The following is a 19,799-nucleotide window of genomic DNA, read 5'->3' on the forward strand; positions in this document are numbered from 1 at the left end:
ACCCCCTACCTGGCCTTCTCTTTCCTGATTCCTGATTCCAGTCCCCTTTGTTCCAAAGGTTCTCTGTACTTGTCCCACGCCTCTGAGTACTTCCTCGTGTTGTTGGGGCTCCCTGGACTTCCCTCCCTCATCTCTTCAGCCCTCCAAGGACAGCTCCAGGGCTGCCTTCTCTGGCACATCTTCCCATCTTCTGGCCTGGCGAAGGGCACTTTCTGCGCTCACCACTCTCTGCCAGGTGTGGTGAGGGCAGAGGCCTGCATGGAGGTAGGTCCCTCTCCCACTGGCCACCTTGTCCAGTATCCACAGTGGATTCCCAGCAGATGCATGAAGCCAGTCTTGATGGATCGGTTGGGCTGGGTGGGCAGGCTTTGGAGCTTGTGTGGAACCCTGTCTCCATCACCTGCTTCCCCATTCTCCTTTCTGGTCATGGCCAGTGGCCCAAATAGCTCTGGGCTGGCAGGCAATTTGGCAATAGATGCCAAGAGATGTGAAGGAGGCTTTTCTTAGGCTCAACACACTCCCCAGGGCTCAGGAGCTCTGATGGTGTAGGTTGGCATAATGCCCAGGAGGAGAGGGATTCCAGGCAACAGAGACTTCAGCCAGGACCTTCTCTCCCTCTGAGCCAGCCTCCACGTGTGTCCCCACTCTCCATCACATACGCTCACTCCAACACCCCACATGTCCCCCATGGTGGCCTCTTGGCACAACTTCATCCATCATCCAGGGCAGAGAGTACAAGAACCAGATGGTCTACGGGATGGACACACCCAGGGAAGCAGGAAAGTCTGTACCTCAGCAAAGGGAGACGGATCCCTCCCCAGCCCACCACCTACCCCCACAAGACCTGGCCTCTGGGCCCGGCTTTTCCTTCAAGTTCCACGCCATTAGGTCTAAAAAAAGCCACTAAATCCAGCCCTTCCCCCCTGCAGGCTCAATGGACCCAAGAGACTCTTCTTGGAAGCTAAGATCCCACCACTCTCCATGGAAACATACTTCACTCAATCCTACGCACTGTCCATCAGAAATGCCCCTTAGGCAGAATGAAACGACCAAAGCTCAGGCCATTCCTGCTCAGCCTGTTTTCAGTGGAGACAACTATCAGCTGTCCCCATCGTGGGGTCTCTTCCCTTCACACAGAGACATGGAGGCAGACGCTCGTTCCCCTGCCTGCCTCCTGCTCCTGACTCACCCTGGGTTTGCCACCTCTCTTCTGACCTCTGATTTCTCAGCCTTTTCAATTTTCTCTGCTACTCCACCGGCCTTTGAAGCCCTCCATCCGCTCTGCTGTTCACAGCCCAGAATCAGATGAGAGACTGGCCGGGCCAGAGTATAATAGGAGAATGACCTCATTGCTCCTATGGCCTATAGAGGCTGCCTATTTGTGCATCTGTGTCCTGAACTTGCTTTTTATGGTGCCAAGAGCTCTAAGCTGGGCAGTGTCCCCAGGATCCAGGCGGTCTTGTCGGGACCCAGCTTTCTCCAGCTACTGCTTATAGTTCTGCTATGCCTGCTTCTCCCTCCCCCAACCCCCGTGTGGAATCTGGTGGTGGGGGGGACTGGCTTTCTCTGCACTTGACTTTTGTCAAATGATTAAATGCCTCTGTCACTGCTCACTCCTTCTCAATTCAAAACAATACCAGCGACCTTTATACAGCACTACTATGTGCCACACTGTTCTAGGTGAGTTAATCCTCTAAAAACCCTATTCAGTAGGTACTATTATTATCCGCATTGAAAGACGCAGGAACTGAGTCACAGACAGGTCGATTTGCTCAAGGTCATACAGCAAGTACATGGCAGAGCCAGGACCTCCGTATGTGTCTTCTATTCTCTGTGCACTTTACTCCCTTCCCCCTCCTCCCAATTCAGAGGAGGTAAGGCCTCCCCTCCCAAAGCTGACCCCCTAACTGCACTCTGCACCAGCCCTGTGCTTTTCTTCCTGGAGACCCCTCACTGGAGGGTATTTTCAACTGTCGTTTGCTAGCTTCTCATTATTGGCCTCAAGTCTTTGAGGAGAGGGAGCCAGAGAGGGAGGAAGGGAGGCAGGCCCGCCATGCCCTCCCATTGGTCTTGCTTTCCCCCTCACTCATCAGGCTGTCCTCACTTCACCCACTAAAACTGTTCTCCCCAGGAACATCAGGAATGTCCTGAGTTCCAAACCCAGTGCCCTATGGGCAGGGCTGCCCTAGCTCCATGGCACTCGGGGACAAATTAGAAAACATGGGCCCCTCTGGCTGGATGCAGCCCCTTGCAGCGCATAGCTTGGTGAGCAGGCTGGATTTCCGCAGCCCAAACCCCTTGGCTGGATTCTTCTGGACAGTCATACATTGTGGCCTCGGCTGTTGGCATCCCCATTTCCCTTCATATTCTGGCCGTGTTCAGGCCTCAGGGCCAAGCCTCCTCCTCTCTGGTAACTCCAGCCTCCTGCTTCCCACTGCTCCCTTGCAGTTTCCCCTGCTGCCTCTGCTTCGTTCTGCACCCTGATTGAAAGAGGGGGCCAAGATTTTGCCTGGGGTGCCCCGATGCTGGCTCCAGGGAGGACACCAAGACCTCGCCTGCAGCTCCAGACCGTGCTGGATCTCCACTCACCACCTGGCTGAACCATGACACCCAAGCGTGCCCTGCTCACCTGAACGCATCTCCCACTCTCCCCCGTCCCCTTGCCCTTCTCCGTGCTGCCTGATTTCTGATAACGTCCTCATGCCTCAGTCAACCAGGTGGACACCTTGCCTTTCCCTCCTCTTCCCCCACATCTAGCCCCAGCCATTCCTCCTTTCCTAGTCCTGCCCTTTCTTTCTGTTCCTTCAGCCACCACTATGGTCTGGGCCCTCACCCTCTGCAGTCTGGACTCGGGCAGAAGGTCCTAACTGTTAGCCCAGAGTAGCCTCCAGTCCCCTCACCCCCAGTCTTCCCCACACCTACTTCCAGATTATACTCCACTCTGTACGTGTCACTCTGGTGCTCAAAAATCTTCCATGACTCCCCATTGCCTACAGGGAAAGAAGCTCAAACTTTCAATCTGCTTTTCAACATCCTCCACCATATGTCGTACCTCTCCAGCCTTAGCTATTGCTATGTACCATACCCTAGGGTTTCAGAGCTAACTTTTGGCAGTGCTTTTCCGTAGCTAAGCTCTCTGAAGGTTGCCAGGGAGGAGGTGGGTGAGGGGGAAGTGCTGGGGTAATGTGGGTCTGCCCATGTCTCCCCCTGCTCCCCCACTGCCCATCCCAAGCTGAAGTCTTTCAACGGCCACCAGCAGCCTAACAGCTGCCCTTCGCTCAGGGGGCCTGGGTTAGAGTTCAGCCAGACTGGAAATGTGGAAGGTAGGTCTCAGGGCAGGTGGGTAAGGGGTGAAGGGGACAGAGGACTCTCTCAGAATGGGAGTCACTCACCCAGGGAGAAGGGCCTGGCTTGACAGTGGGGCAGTATGTTCATAGGGGGTGTTAGCCCCAGTACTCCTTTTCATTAGTGCAGCATTTAGTGTATCCCCGATTTTCCAGTGTTGGACAGTCAGGGAGGCAATGATCACTATCACTCACCCCACTGAGAAACGAGAAAGCTGAGGCTTGGCCAGTGAGGTGACTTGGGCCAGGATAGACGTGTGGGAGTTTCCTGAGCGTCCCCTGCTCGCCCCTGGCTGGACCCAGGCTTTCGGCACAGTAGGAACCACCCTGGCCATCCAGTGAGAGGCTGTTAACTCTGGCACTCAGTGGGGGCCCTGAAGAGGGGGGCATCTTGCCCTGTTCCATTCCTGGCCCAAATTGGTACCAGCACCTGGGAAGGGCAGCCGGCCAGCCATGTGCCGGTGTTACTTTAAAAATAAACCAGGGAAGAATGAGAAGCTTAAAAATAACCCTGGGGGATGTGTGAGGAGCTAATTACTACTGCAGCCCCCTGCCAGGTCTTCAGGGCGTATGGCTGGGCCTGAGGAGCCTGCATGCTGGGCCCCCTCTGCTTGTCTTTTCTAGTTGGGAGCCTGGTACCAGGTCCTCCTGGAGCAGCTGGGGGCTGACGGGGCCTCCGAATCTGAGAGAGGAGCTGGAAGTTGCTCTGGGCATCCTGGGCCGTCTCCCTCATCATGACCAGGATGGAGAGGCCGAGGAGGGAGGGGGACACCCGCGCCAGGCAGAGAGCTCTGTGCCCCAGCTCCTGACAGGGCTTCCCTGCCTCACTTGTCTCTGGGCCTCACCCATGACGCCCCACTGGAGTCACTCTGGCTCCAAAAGGGACTTTGAGGTCCTGTGTGCCCCCCTCTTCTCTGAAGGGCATGCAGTGGTGGTAGCAGCCAGGTGGCCAGTTTGGCCCATTACATCTCCCTGTTTAGGACTCCTGCCACTACTTGTCATGTGTATCATTCTCTTGAGAAGAACTTTAAGGCATGGTTCTTCTGGCTGCCCACTTCTGGATGCCTCTGCAGTCAACCCCGGCCTGTCTCTGGACCCTCGGTGCGGAGCAGGGTCTGCAGGCTGGCCAGGCCTGCAGAGTCCCTAGGCTCTTCACACATGGCAGTCAGGGAGGCGGAAGCCACACTCCCCTCCCACAGGCCCAGGCTCCCCCAAGTTTCTTGGAAACTTGTAAGTCCCCCACCTTAGTGTGAGGACATCGTATTGTGACTGGGGGTGGGGTGGAAACAGGGCCCAGCTGAGGACACAGCAGAGGACAGATATGCAGGATCAAAGAGAAAAAGCAGATCTTTCCTGGATGAGGGAGGCCAAGACTGCTGGAAGCTGACAGAAATGATCAAAGGACAAGGACGCATGGGGAGAGACAGAAGGGGTGTGGGAATACGCTTTGAGGAGAGGCAGCAGAGCGGGCAGTTGGGGCAGAGGGGCCACTTCGTGATGAGCAGGGGCTTTGGGGGCCAGACAAGCCGACTCGGGTCCTTGACATGGTTCCCTGAGCCGACGATAACCTTGTTGGGCCTTGGGCCTCATTTGCATAATGGACATAATGATAATTAGGTCGTGACCCCTGCAGGAGGAGGTTGGTGAAGCATTTCTGAAACTGAATCTGGGAGCTATGATATTGTTCATTCTCTCCCCTGCCTCTCCTGGAATCTGGCTCTTCTGTTCCACCTCAGCTAGACAAATACAAAAGATGCCCCTATCACGCTAACCTTCCCGTGTTCCTGGAACAAGCTGTTGAATGTTACACTGTTTTCATGGTCAGTGGCCACCGTGTTGCCAAACCCACTGATTGTTTCTCGGTGGTCATCTGACTTGATCTCCTAGCAGCAACTGGCAATGCATGGCTCCCTCCCTCCTGAACCACTCCTCTTAGCCTCAGACACCCCATTTTCCAGGTTTCCTTCAGTCTCCTGGCGGCCCCCTGCCTTGCTCAACCTCCTGAGATTGGGGCTGGGCCTGGGCTCTTCTCTCCCAGTCTCCCCTCTCCCCAGCTGATCTCAGTTAGCCGCATGACTTTAAATATTGCTTCCATCTGATAACACTCAAATTTATATCTCAGCTTTGACCTCTCCCTTGAGCTGCAGACTTGTCTCTCTAACTGCCTTCATGGATTTGTAATAAGCATCTCAAAATTAACCTATGTGCTAAAACTGAAGACTTAAATCTCATCTCTTTATAAAACTCGTTATTGTCCAGGTTTTATTTCCTATCTCAGAAAATGTCTACGCTCCACCCAATCATGCAAAGACCACCCTCAACGATCCCCTTTGCCTGACTCCCACTGCCCTCCAACACATGCGTCAGCAGGTGGGGCCAAGTCTTCCTCGCAAACACATACTCGATTCACTCTGCTCTGTACCTCCAGGGTCTCCATCGGGTGTCCAATCCTCCATCATGCTCTCTTTCAAATCACTGAACTGCAGCCCGGCTGGTCTCCCAGCTTCCCTCTTATTCTATAACCATCTGACCTGCACAGAGCAGCCAGAGGGATCTGGTAAAAATTTAAGTCATATCACACCACAACCCTACTTAAGACTTTTCAGTGAATTCCATCACACTTAGAATAAAATCCCGACTTGACTGTGGCCTCCCTGGCCCTACAAGACCCTGCCCTTCCCTGCCACCACCTCTTTGCTCAGTGTGCTGCTGCCGCACCGCTCTTTCTGGTCCCGTTCTTCAAACATGCCAAACTCTAGCCTACCTGGGACCTCTGCATTTGCTGTTCCCTGCCGGAAGGCTCTTTTCTGATCTTTGCATTACACAGCCACCCCCCTGCCCCCCGTGAAGGCTCTCCAGGAGTGCCCATTCCCCCCTCTGCATCACTTTCTACCACATCCTCTTGTTTTACTGACTCCTGGTACTTACTACCATTAAGATAATGTTTTTATTTGTGATCATATAATTTAGTTTATTGCCTCTCTGCTTCCTCTGCAATGTAGGTACCATGAGGATTGGGGTTGAGTCCTTGGAGCCTAGAATGATACCCGACGTGCAGAAGATGCTCAGGAAAACAAAGGGAACGGAGGGACGCTGTGTGGGTGGCTGAGGGAACGGCGAGTCAGGGGGCCTAGGTGGAGGACTGGCTCTGTTACTGAACTGCTGGTGTCTCTGCCTCAACCCTAACCTCGGGCTCAGTCTCTTTACCTAGAAGAGAGAAGGATTGGACTGAATCGGTGATTCTCAAGGAATCTGAAAGATCCCAGGTATTGCTGTAATGCCATCCACTGCCAAGTGCCAAGCTGAGCCTTTGTTCTACATAAGCATGCCAGTGTCCACATCCTGAACTGACCCATTCCAGCTAAAGGAAGACGCTTGCCGTGACCTTCAGTTGGCCTGGCCTGCTCTGCAATGGGTGATCGTGTAATGTCCCATAAACATTTTGAGATAGCAAACCATGGTGAGGACCCATGGGGCTCCCTTTGGTCCCTCAGAGGTCTAGCAGGTCACTGGCCTAGGTGGAATGTTAAAGGTTGGTCCATGAGCGAGCCCTTAGCTCCCAGTGCCCTGGAAGCCTGCAAGCTAGCCTAGGGCCTGGATTGCAGGACTGGCCAGCAGTGCAATCACCCTGGGCCGGCTCAGGTCCAGAGGCAATCTGGGAAGTAAGACTCTCTGCCGCCTTTCTCTGGGCTACCCCCCCTCCCACTGCCCCCCACCACCAGAAAACGCTGGCTGGGGTCAGCCTGCTCTCAGCACTGCTTCCTCCCACACCCCACCCATGGACTACTGTGGGAGCTGCCAGCGTGAGTGGCTGCCCTTTCCGGGTGGAGGCTCCTGCATTCCAGCTGTCCCAGGGGCTGGGGCAGTGGACTCGCTCTGCTGATAATAAGGCCTTGGCCACAGTTAGAAGGGGGTGACTTGGAGGTCTTGGAAAGAGCTCTTTTCTTGGGATTAGACACAGAGGAAGTCCCTCCAGGGCTCAGCCAGCATGGGGTGAAGTGGGGACAAGAGTGTAATTCTGGGTAGTGTGCTTCTCAGGAAGGGCTGGAAGAAGCGGAGACCAGGAGTAGGTCCAACAGAGGCTGTCCGAGCTGTAAGGGGCTCGGACCTCACCGGCCCAGTCTCTTGCAGAGAAGCCTAGGGTGGGATGTGGCTTGCTATAGGTCTCATAGCCAGGTAGGAGCAGAGAAACAGTGGAGGGGGCCGTGCCCTCCACTTTCCTCAGCTCAGCTGCACTAAGTCACCAGTCACAGATGCAAGAAAGGTTATGTAGACACCTCTATGAATCCACTGGACAATCCTGAGGGGCAGGCAGGGCAGATCAGGGCTTCTTCGGTGCCCTGGGAAGATGCGAGTGCTTAGGACTCTGGAGCATTGAGTTAAGCAAGACCCCAAAAGGAAGGAGCTTGCTTGCCACAGAGTTTGGGTCCAGGTCTTTCTCCCTGGCCCCTCCTGGAAGTAGACCAAGGAGCCAGAGCAGCCCCAGAGGGTCTCGCTCTGTCTAATCCTCATGGTGGCAAATCCATGACACAGGACGTGCTGAAGAGAGAGTCGCACTGGCTCAGCCTGATCAAAGCACCCCAGTTTGTTCTCAGGTGAGTGATCTCACACGGCCGAGGAGCCGCCCCTAAGCTGACTCCCTTCCCTGGGCTTGTTTGAGAGCAAGCTGAGAGTTAAAGCCAAGAAGGCGAGGCACAGTTTGTGCCCAGCACCCCCACTGAGACTCAGTCTCTTCCTCCTCTGGGGCAGCAGACATGACCTTCTCCTGGGGCCACCCACTGACTCCTGACGTCTCTGCCACCTGGCTCACTATAGGTGCTTTGGCTTGCGAACTCCAAAAATTCTTCCTTAGAGGTCTCTCGAATGTTTCTTAAATACCAAGGAAACCCAGAAAGAAGGTGCTGTTGGTCACTGCTGGCTAGTGAGGGGCCCAGCCTCCCAGCTGTAGAGTGCTGATCTTAAGACGCTCTCTTCTGTCCTGAGCAGCCCAAACCTGGTTGCAGATTCCTTCACCTGAGGAGTGTTTAAAACTTACAGCCTCCTGGGCTTAGTGCAGATATAATGAGTTAACTCTTAAGGGCCGGGCCCTCACACCCATCGCTCTGGCCCAAACAACTGACTCTGTTGGGACAAGCTTCCTACTCAGGAGCTCACGGGAGCCATCTTACCTGCCCCCCAACCCCCAACACACTGGTGAGCAGGTGAGTCGCCCCCCAAAAGGCACCCTCTCTCATTCACTGGCTGCTCTTAAGAACCGTCACTCTGTTCCCATTTCTAGTTTAAGGTTTCCATTCTGTCCAGAAGGATGGTGTTGACAAGTGCATGGAACTAAGGTCACTCTGTGACAAACTGCCCCTAACAACACTGCCCTTTGCCATTCACAGGCTGACGTGCGCTCCTACGATACACCATTAAGTGGGAGTGACCCACCATCAGCCCTTGTGTTCCCAGGGGGAAAGCTCGGTTTCCGGATTGGAAGGTCTGGATGTGACCCCTGCTCCCACTGTTACTGACTCTGGGTTGCAGGACGTGATCTTATGTTCTCAACTTCACTGGCAAAGTAGGAATAATGATACCTACATGTCTGGGTTGTTGTGAGGCTTAGAAGAGGTACTGTAGGGTCAAGTGCTTTATAAATCAAGCGCTGTGCATGCTTTATACACCCCTGTTCTACTACTTGCCAGCAGTGTGACTTTGGGAGCATTTCTAAACCCATCTGAGCTTCAATGTCCTCATCTTTAAAATGGGGATTATGACAGTGCCACCCTCATTGGTGGCTGTGATGATTCAATGAGGTAATGCATGTAATGAGCTCAGCCCAGAGCTCATAATGGCAGCCTGATTCATGGCCTTGGAAAGCGAGGCGGCTCCATGGGGGATGTTTGCTTCCTGTCAGGTCTAAGATCTGGATGGAGCAGTCCAGGGAAGACCTCTCTGTTGCATAGACCTGAAGGTAACTGCCGGTCCCCTGCCTGCCCCCAAGGCCTTGGGATGCTCCCCTGTGTCCCAGGAGAACTAGACCTACCCCTTCTGTTTGAGAGTCTGGCGTCGCTTTCTCTGGGATCCTCCACTAGGGGCCTGACAGTTTGGGTCTCCGGAGGGAGCCCCCCAGAGAGTCCTGTGGCCCTCAGGCTGGAATGTGCCTCTTAGGGTATTTCTGAGATGGTTATTTCTGCATCGGAGCTGTGGTCAGGACAGGCCCTGCACATTCCTGAAGAGGGACACTGAGTCCACGCCAAGCCTTGGAGCCTCGAGCAGAGATGAAGGGGGTCCGAGAATGGGGACCTGCGGCTGTCCCTGCAGCGAGTATCCACAGGGCATCACCTCTTTCAGCTCAGCGCTGTCCCAAGAGCTCCTGCACACCACTCATAAGACTGGGTTTGGTTTGGGCTCCAGAGTGGACCGTGGCCCAGAAAAGAAAGTATGTAGGTAGGAGGGGGTGAAAGCACTCCCTGGGGGCTGGCTGAAGTGTGCCTGGTGACCAGAAGAAGGGAGGCAATCAAGGCACAGGTTGTCATTACGCTCTGGTTCAAATGGTGTCATGGGGGCACCCACTAGTTCGACTGGAGTGACGAGGGTACCCACTGGTTTAACTGGGGTCATAGAGGCACTTAGTGATTCAGCAAGAGTCATGGGGGCGCCCAATGGTCAGGATCCAGGCAGGAAAACACAGGTTGAAGCCTGTCACTTCCCCCTTCCAGTGCCTGTCAAATCAGTCTATCCACCAGAGTCTAGCAGTCAGTTCTCTCCAGGGTCTGTTCCCAACCACCTTTCCTTGGGCACACTCGTGCCCTTCAGTCTGTGTCATGCTATTCCATCACCTTGCCATCTTACCTACTAAAGTCCTCACTCTCCATTCAAGCCTTCCTCAAGTACCACCCGCTCTAGGAAGCCTTCTCAATCCTATTCTAGTCATTCCACTAGGATTTAGCTATATATACCATTCAACTTGTGGTTTCAGGATTCTGCTGGACCAGAGGCTCCTGGAGGAAAGAACTGGGTCTTAGTTTTCTACTCTTTCAGTGGCTACACTGCCTGACACTCAGAACAGCTCAATGATTTTTGGTAAACTGAACTGAAATGAAGGCTAACGTTGGTCCTACTTCACAGGTGACCCAGAGGATCTGCAGTCCCCCAGGACATTCCCGAGTCTCACTTTGGATACTCTAACTCTCCAGGCGGCCCCTTTAAAGATCAAGAAATCAAAGCATCTCAGGGTTGGGAAGAATTTTAAAAGCCATTTATTACAGCCCCCCAGTCTGACATATGGGTGGTGTGATGATCTTTTTGATGTGTCAACTTGGCTAACGTCTCTAATTATTTAATGAAACATTAATCTAGGGGTTGCTGTGAAGGCATTTTGTAGATGTGATTAAAGTCCATAATCAGTTGTCTTTAAGTAAGGAAGATTATCAGAGATAATCTGCGTGCACCTGATTCAATCAGATGAAAGACTTTAAGAGCCAAGCTGAGGCTTCCCTGAAGAAATTCTGCCGGTGGACAGCAGCTTCAGCCCATGCTGGAAAGAGTTCCAGCCAGTCCCTCCTGATGGCCTGCTTTATGGATTTCGAACTTGCCTACTTAGTCACTACTATCAAATCAGCCAATTCCTTATACTACATCTCTTAATATATATCTCATATTGGTTCTGCTTGTCGGTTGAACCCTGATGTACACAGGTGACCTCTGCAGCATGCCTATCTAGTGTCTTTTGTATGCTTCCTCTGTTGGGAAGCTCACCACCTCCCAAGGTAGCACAGTCCATCATTGGTCAGCTTCAACTCTAACAAGGTCTGCTTTATATTGGACTTAATTAAATCTTTTAATGGACTCTACGTACTGGTGCTGGTTCAACCCCTTGCACCCAATTAACCCAGGGTTGTTTCTTTTACCTTTCAACAGCCCAGCAAATATTTGAAGGTAGCCCTCATGCTCTGCAGGCCTACTTTCCCTAAGTGTCCTTCATTTGACATGCTGCTTCCCTCCTCTGAATGTTCCTCAGGTTGTGGATGTCCCTCTTAAAATGTGCAGACACATGTGGCCTGACAGGTCTAGCAAAGAGTGGGCTTTGTCCTGCTGCCTGCATTCCACACTCTAGCTGGCACAGGGTGAGAGTATCTGCTAGCCACAGGGCCAGGTGAGCTCCATGGACCTTCGCTGCCTGGATCCCAGCCCATGAAAGAAGAAATGAGCCTGAGCCTCTTCTCATGGGGGCTGGAGGTCGTGCTGCCGCTGGGACTTTGAGTAGATGCCAGTTTCCCACTTTGACATTTAATTGCTGGGGCACCTGTTCCTCATGGATCTAAGCAACTTCCCTGGCAGGCGGTTAGGGAGGAGAAGAGCTGAGGACCAGTGGATTCTTGTTTGCAGGCTTTCCCATGAGACAAGCGCTTCTCCACTTCCCTGTCCTCCACCCACGGTGATGGTACAGCACGTGGCTCCACCAGGCTCCATGGCTGGCTCCCACAGAGCAAGCCACAACCCCGCTCCCAAACTTCATGAAGGGTCCACCAGCTCTAACATTCCACAACCAGATTCCTAAGGATTTTTCCAGCTCTAAATCTTCTTGGTATTAAAACCACAGTCCACATGTCTATTCCCAGAAGTCAGGTCTCCAGGTTATTTAAATTTTTGCTACTCAAAGTGTGGCTCATGGATCAATAGCATCAGGGTCCCCTGGGACCTTATTGGTAATGGAGAGTCTCAGGCCTTGCCCGAGATCTACTGATTCAGAATCTGCATTTAAATGACATCAACCAGGTCATCCCACTGCACACGACCGTTCGAGAAGCATTAACGTAGAAAATTCTGCACTGCTGAGCACCTCCACTATGCAGATGGGAAGACTGAGGCACACAGGGAAGTGTCTGCTCCTCCCATGAATACAAGGGAAGGAGAGAGAGACAGAGAGAAAGAGAGAGAGAGGGCACTGGAATGATTTGTCTAAGGCCTCTCAGAGGAGAGAAAGAACTCTGTTTCGAGTGCCCAGGCCAGGCTCCTGCCTTATATTCACAGCAGCCAGTGGCCCCCTCACAATGGGGTCCTTAGGTATCACTGGAGGAAGGAGGAGGGAGAAGCAGGGGTGGGAAGTTGGCCCCAGCCTGGCAGGGATCCCAGGAGGCCACAGGACCGGGAGGCCTGTAGCTGTTTGTTCTCGGCAGCAGCTGAAGCCAGCTACAGCAAACGGGAAAGTGAAGGTGTGACTTGGGGCAGTAGCTCAGGTGGGGTGGCTCCAGGTGAGGAGCAGGTCTCTAGGAGCCACCTGGGAGCTGCCTGAGCCTCTGCAGTTTCTGGACAACGAGCAAGTGTGGGCAGACCCAGAGGCGGTGGTATCAGCTTGGCTGTTGACGCCTCTCTTAAGGGCCATGACAGGCATTTGTCATATGGCTCTCTGAGGACCAGAGGCTAAGAGACGGGTCAGAGGAGGTGCAGGGCAAACAGAACAGGCCCACTAGCAGCTTGCTGTCTTTTCTAAGAGCCCGTGGCGGCCCCAAGAGCATGGAGTGAGGTGTCAGTAAATAAGGCTCAAAGGCCAGCTCTGAGAACAATTGAGTGTGGCCTTTAGCAAGCCCCCTTTCCAATCTGGATTTTAGTTTCCACACTGTAAAATGAGAGGGGTGGAGCTACAATTGTGATTTCTCTTAGGGTGAAATGCTTTATCCCTCGTCCCGTCCCGAGGGCAAGAGACCCTGAAGCTGAGGCCACAGCTGAGTGCCCTGTGTGGACCCGTACCCATCTCTCATCATTTACGACATTCACATAGAAGGGACTGCAGAAGCTCCATGGGAGGTGGCGGGGGGGGGGCGGGTGGTGGTGTCTGCAGCGTAGCTCCGAGAAAAGATACTCCCTCTAACCCTAGTGTAAGCCCTGACATTGTCATTTTATATTTGTAGGGTCCTCGGCCAATTTCCGAACCTCTCGGAGCTTCTCGTTCCTCGACTGTAACAGGATGATTATGCCTGTCCTCCTAGGGCACTTGTGGGAATGCTGGCAGTGAAAAGTGCCTTGGACAGTGTCTGACATGTTAGAGACACATGGCAGTCCTCTGCATCCCAGGTAGAAATGAAGTAACTTGTCCAAGGATGAGGGAATGCCATCCTGGGTCTAGGCTGAGGTTTGCCCAAACTGATAATGGTCTCAGTTAGAGCTGGGTCGTTTCCCCTGCTGCTGGCTGACTACAGGGAAATCATTTCTACGTTTTTTTAAATTATAAAATCAACTCACAGATTCACCGTTTGTGCTGCCAGCTGAAAGCTGTTTATAGTGGTGATTTGCACTACATTCATCTGTGCTTATTTATGTTTTCTTTGAAAACACTTATTGTGTTTGTCCTGTCTCCACTGTGACCAGGCATGTGTCTTCTATTCCTATCCTGTTCTCGCCCCCATTCCTTCCACATCTCCAGCCCCCAGCTCTGATGTGTGGGAACTGGATGTGTAGGCAAGAGGCATGGCGGTCAGAAGGACTTCTGATCAAATACACCCACTTTGTAGATGAGGAAACTGATGGTCATAGAGGACCAGCAACTGCACTAAGTGGAATTGGAACTTTTGCCACCTTGCACCAATCCTGGGTAGGTTCTCCTACCACTGTGTACTTACTCTCCCTGAGTGCTTTTCTGCAGGGTCTGTCTGCTCAGAGGAGCGCGCATTGCCCCTGAGCCCGGATGTCAGGCAGACTCCAGGCAGAGGTGAACATGTGGGAAGCCTGGGGGTGGGGACTGGGACGAGGGGAATGAAGGGAAGGGTGGGGTGGCCTCTGCTCCCCAACCCCGTTGTCCCACCTGTTGGGAAGGAGCAGAGGTAGCTGTGGTCATGGCAATCCTTGGGAAACAGAGCAGTTGCCTTCTGTGGCGGAAGTAATAATACATGAACAACAATACTAATAACACCAATAATTAGAGATACTGCTCATTAAGTGCCTATGCTGTAGCAGGCACTTTCTTTACATTATCCTATTTAATCCTAAGGGGCACATATTATCCTCTCATTTTATAAATTACAAAACAAGCTCAGAGAGACTAAGTGACTTGTCCAAGCTTGTGGAGGGGATGGGGCGGTGAATGGAGAGGTGGGTTGAGCAATGAACCCAGGTACTCTGGCTGCTAAGCCAGTACCTGCGTTCCTACACCAGCCTCAGAAAAGGCTCGGGCGGTCGAAGCAGAGAGGTGGCCTGTGGGCAGGGAGGAAAGAAACGCTGACTGAGAGTGGGCAGTGGGGCTGTTCCAGGCTTGCCTCCTTCACATGCCCCAGGAAGTCAGTAGAAAACTGGAGTGGAGCGATCAGCAGCCAAGGTCCCACTACTAAGCGAGATGGTGGGTCATTAGAGGAACAGGCTGGGGTGATGGAGAACTCCAGTCTGGGCACCCAAAGGCCTAGGTGCTAATCAGAGTTGTCCTTGCAACTTACTATGTGACTTTGGGCGAGTCACTCACCTCTCTGGGTGTTGGGATGATTGCTAATGTCTCCTTTCACTCTCTTATTTGAGGACTCTGGGGTTTTAGGGATGGCAGGTCCCTTCTGTACTTTCCTCCTTCTTGGAAAGATGTAAAAAGGACAGGTCCCTTCATGAGCTGCCAGCTTGAATTCCCTGTCTAAGGGTTCCCAGGTGACGTGGTGGGCGATGGGAGCCTGTGTTCAGCTGAGAACAGGCTGGAAGCTGAGGAAAGAGCAGAACAGAGCTTTGCTGTACCATCTCCCTCAGCTAATCAATCACCTGGTCTCTTGTTGCCTTAGAGCCACAAGGATTCTGGGGACCTGCAATGGGAGAACAGGCACCTGTGAGCCTGTGGCAGCCTCAGGTAAAGCCTGGTGCTGGGCACAGCTCTGGTACGTGGTCTAGGCTTGTCAGGGGCCAGGGTGTGGGGGAGCAGTAGGCTGGCTGTAGTGTGCTGGGGAAAGACAAGCTGTGGGTACTCTGTGCCCTTGGGATACAAAGGTCCGGCCTGGGTTCTTGAAGTGGGGAAAGAACTGGCAAAATATCCAGGGCATGGGAGTCAGAGGCTCAGTTGTGTCTGGGCAGGTGTTTCCTTCCAAGTCACAAGGCCATGGGTCATTTATACTCAGAGCCTTAGGTTCCTCCTCTGAAAAATGTAGATAATAATGCCCACCTTGAAGGGTAGGTGAGAGAATGAATTGAGGGGATACAAGTGAAGTGTGTTGGGTAGAGCCTACCAAAGAGTGGATATTAAATGGTGGCTGCTATTAGTATTGTTGCTGTTGCTGCTGTTAATAATAAGAATAAATAAAGAGGCACCCTGAGCAAGTGGAAGGCGTGAGGGCCTGGGAGGCAGGTCTTGCTACCCTCTGGCAATGTGACTCCCATCACCTCTCTGCAAGAGGAGGGGTTGGCACGAGCTGATTTCCAGGTTCCTTCCTGCTCCAACAGCCTCCTGGCTATGAATAGATGGGGCTGGGGCCCTGAGGAGTTTAATGACTCAACAGCTATAGAGAGTTTAAGCTTCCCAGAAAAGAGTTTCTGTTTGCATTTGATGAACTTAGGGCCCAACAAAGGAATGGTTTCCTGGCTGGGAGGCCAGAGATAGGAAGCTGGCGGAATCCTTGCAGCCAGTGCAAACTGTGTGTGACTAACCAGGTGAATGACTAACACATACCCTGCTGACCCTCCACCAATCAGGCTGCCTGTGGGTGCCCTGTAGGCTGGCATCACTGAGCACAACTTGGTCATGCCAATCCCTGGGCTTCACAGCATATGGAGGCAGAGGAAACAGCAAAGAGACCGGCGGGGAAAGAGCACTGCACTTGGAGTGAGGAAACCCAGCTTCTTGCTCTAACTCCACTGCTCGCCAACTGCATTATTTTGGGAGAGTCCCTTTCCATTCCTGAGCCTCCATGCTTTCATCTGTGCAATGGAGCTAACAATGCCTGCCCTGGAAACTTCCTTGAGCTATGAAGGCTGGGACTCAAGAAATGAGATGGAAGTGCCTTGTGATCATTAAGATATTGAATGACTGGGAGGTCTGTCATTATTCTATCCCAATGGGATTGCTGGTACCTCCGGAGACCCATTTGAATCCCCAAAGGGGTCAAAGACAGAGGCTGCTGTCTTCGTGTTTTGAAGATCAATCTAATGTAGGGACCCTTCCAGCCATCCGATTACAACCCAGACAGGTTTTTCTTAAAGCAGAGTCTTTGTGGGCAGCTTCCAGTCATGTGACACAGACAGAGCAAGAGGTGACAAAAAGCCAGGGATGGTTGGGTGAGGCAGGGAGTGGACATTGCCAGTCTGCCCTCCCGCCCCAGAACTAGGGTGGTGCTTTGGTGCTGTCTTTTCTCTTGTCCAGCACTTTATAAATAAATAATCACCAGAACCACACTCTGTCTGCCTCTGCCCCCAGCTTTTAGCAACTCTCTTGGTGAGGCCTACAAGCACTTTGGGAAATGGCAGGGGTGGAGGGCAAAGATGATGCTCTTTCCTGTCTGCACACCTTAAACCCATCAGTAGCCTTCTCTGAGTGCTCATGTGTGCTGCCGGGTACTGTGACAGCATGGGGAACACAGAGACAGGAATCACAGGGCCCTGCCCACAAGCAGGTTACTTACAGTCTGATTAAAGAGACCAAACACATCCCCTAACATGTAAATAACCACGCAAAAGAGCGTACACTGTCACCCAGGTCATCCTGAAAGTAAGTCCTGCAATTGTCCAGAGCAGTGGCTTGGGATATTCTGGGAGACTTGAAGGAGAAAGTGGGGTTTGAGCTGGACCTGAAAGGTTAGCCTGGACAAGATAAATAGGCAGAGAAAAAGGCGTGCCAGGCAGGTACACGTAAGGTGTTCTCAGGGGACCGTTTGGCTGCAGTGAAGGGATCATGTCAGTAACAACCGAGACATGAAGTTAGACATAGAGATTGGAGCCAGGTATGAAAGTCCTTAAAATTTGGGATAAGGAGCAGGTACCAGATTCCATGGGAGGGGGAGCCAGCAAGGGTTTCTGAGAAAGGTATTGGTATGGTCAGATCTGTGCTTTGGGGAGATTCTTTCTGGCAGCATTGTCCAGGGGAACTTGCCCCTTGGGGAAATAAGGCTGGAGGCAAGGAAGTCAGTTGGGAGGTTACTGGGGAGCTGGGGACGATGGGACTGAGAAGGAAAGGGGGCATGTAACCAAGTGCACGAAGTGTGGGAAGAGGGAGAGGGAAAGCCTGAGAGTGTTCCATGCTCCTGAAACCCTGGCAGATGGCAGGGAGGTGGGAGAAGGGAAGAGACCCCAGACCAAACTTGGTCTGGTCCTTCCCAGAAAAGCAGGCTGCTCTCTGGGCAGGCCTGAGTCTGATCATCCTGCCCTAAACTCACAGGGTCAGCAGTACCCAGAGGTGTCCCCACTTGAGCCACATCTACCTCTGAGGCCCTTTTGCTCTTCTTCCAAGGCAGGAATCCAGAGACCATGTAGCATAGCTCCCTGTCGTCCTAAGGGAGCTGTGGAGTCTCCGCACAGAGTCCTGCAGTGGATAGATGGCAGGGGCAGCATTCAGTCCTGTCTTTTACCCTCTCGACTCATGTTGACTCCCAAGAAAACACTGCCATCTTATCATGGGCTACGCCAAGTGGCAATGAGCCCCTGGGAGCTCAGCCAAGACAAGGAGGGGATCAGGGAGAGGAGAGGGGATGGGAAAGATGGAGGAAACAGCTCCTGGAGGCATTCTAGTGGGCTCCGAGGGAAGTGGGCTGGGAGCACGTCCGGACTGAGAGGATTCCCTGAGATCATTTCAGCCATCCCCTCACATTGCCTGAAGGTGAGCCTGAGACCCAGGCAGTGGAAGGGACTTGCCCAAGGTCATCCAGCTGGAGATGTGATGGAGCTGGGCTGGAATCGTGGTCTTAGGAGTGCGTATGGTGTTTACACGGTCTGGACTCTTTTGAACAGCACATTAAGGACCTCGCTGGAGATTTCTTTCCTGGACATCGTTTGTGTGATGTGTGTGTGCGCCTGTGTCTGCCCTGTGTGTGCTTGTGTGTACCTCTGTGTGGGCGCCTGTGCTATGTTGTGAGAAAGTTGAGTGTGTGTATGGCTTTCTACCCCACGGGCAGCCTTGGCTTGGAGAAGAGAACTGGGCCATTCTTGTGAGGCGACTGCTTTCCTGGGACAGCAGAGAAGGTGGAAAGGGCTGGATCTGGCTTCCAGCACCAGCTCTGCTGCCCTAAAAAATTTAAAGGCACTGGTTGGTGGTGCCCAAACTCCCGGGAACTGGACACACACTCTCTCACACACACAGACAGACACACACAGACACACACACAGCCGCAATTATAAGGTGTTTCAGTCACCCAGAGTGGCCGAGAGTGCCCCGGAGTGCCGAGTACCTGCACCCACGAGTCTCCCTAGAGCCCCCGCCAGTGTAGACACACCGGGTGCTGAAGTCTATCTGCAGGGACACGGAAGAGCGGCCGCTCCCGCAGCTCACACTCGGCGCCCAGCTCCAGGGCCTGGCGGGCCACACCCCTCCTGCTCAGCCTCCGCCGGTCGTTCCTGGCCCCTCTCACACACTTCAGTCCCCTGGGGCCGCACACACACTGCCTAGCAGGGACAAGTTAGGGCTGGCCCGGCTGGAGAGGCAGGTCCAGAGCCAGGAACCGACGCCTCCCCGAGCCCTGTCCCGGCGGAGCAGACACGCGGGGCTGAACTCAGGTTTCTGGGCGTGCGGCGTGGGGCGCCTGGACCCCCTCCCGGGAAGCCCTGCGCCCAGGCCGGATCCGGACTAGCCGTCCCCGGGTCCCCCCACATCCACCCCCGCGCACCCCCCGCGCACCCCCCGCCCGGCGAGCAGTTACCGATGGTGGTGATGACGGTGATGGCGAAATAGAAGGAGCCGGCGAAGCGCCACTGCACGCCGGCCTTGTGCGGCTTGAGGCGCAGCACGACGCGCTCGAGCTCCTCGTAGCCGCCCTGGCTGAGGTTGTAGCGCGCCCGCAGCTCCTGCTGCCGCAGCTCCAGCCGCCGCCGCTCCGTCATCTCGGGCTCCGACTCCAGCGCGTCGAAGACCGCGGCGCCCACCAGCAGGTAGGTGAAGGTGCACACGATGAGCGCCAGCGTGCGCACGTTCTGCCGCTTCATCGTCCCGCGCGGGCCGCCGCCGGCCCCCCGTCACCCCCCGCCCGCGTCCCGGCCCCGGCCGCCGCTGCTGCTGCCCCGGAGGCGGCCTGGGGCATGGCTGCGCTCGCAGCTCCCGGCGCCGGGCACCCGCTCCGCGCCCCGGGGCGGTCGCCGCCAACGCCGCCGCGGCCGCGGCCGTGGAGCTGTCCCTTCAGCACCACCCACCGCCCTCCTCCGCCCGGCCCCGCTCCCGCCCCCCGTCCCCCGCCCGCGGGCCGCCTCCCCCCGCCAGCCCTCCCGCCCAGCCAAATAAGGACTGGGGAGACGCGCCGCGGGGGGGGGGAGGGGGGCCGGCGGAGGGGGAGGGGACGGGGAGCGAGCGGGAGAGCCGCGGAGAAAGCGGGC

General features: G+C 54.2%; 1 protein-coding gene across 1 annotated transcript in view; it reads right to left on the reverse strand.

The window, feature by feature from the left end:
• The window catches only part of KCNK3 (potassium two pore domain channel subfamily K member 3), a 36,650-nt gene extending 17,120 nt beyond the window's left edge, over positions 1 to 19,530 (reverse strand). Inside the window, exon 1 of the mRNA XM_081068578.1 lies at positions 19,133 to 19,530. Within this exon, the coding sequence (XP_080924704.1) occupies positions 19,133 to 19,415 (283 nt within the window). The 5' untranslated portion in view covers positions 19,416 to 19,530. The remainder of the gene's footprint in view (positions 1 to 19,132) is intronic.
• Between the last annotated feature and the right edge of the window lie 269 nt (positions 19,531 to 19,799).

The sequence above is a fragment of the Rhinolophus hipposideros genome (assembly GCF_964194185.1).
Source record: "Rhinolophus hipposideros genome assembly, chromosome: 12".
Classification (NCBI taxonomy): domain Eukaryota; kingdom Metazoa; phylum Chordata; class Mammalia; order Chiroptera; family Rhinolophidae; genus Rhinolophus; species Rhinolophus hipposideros.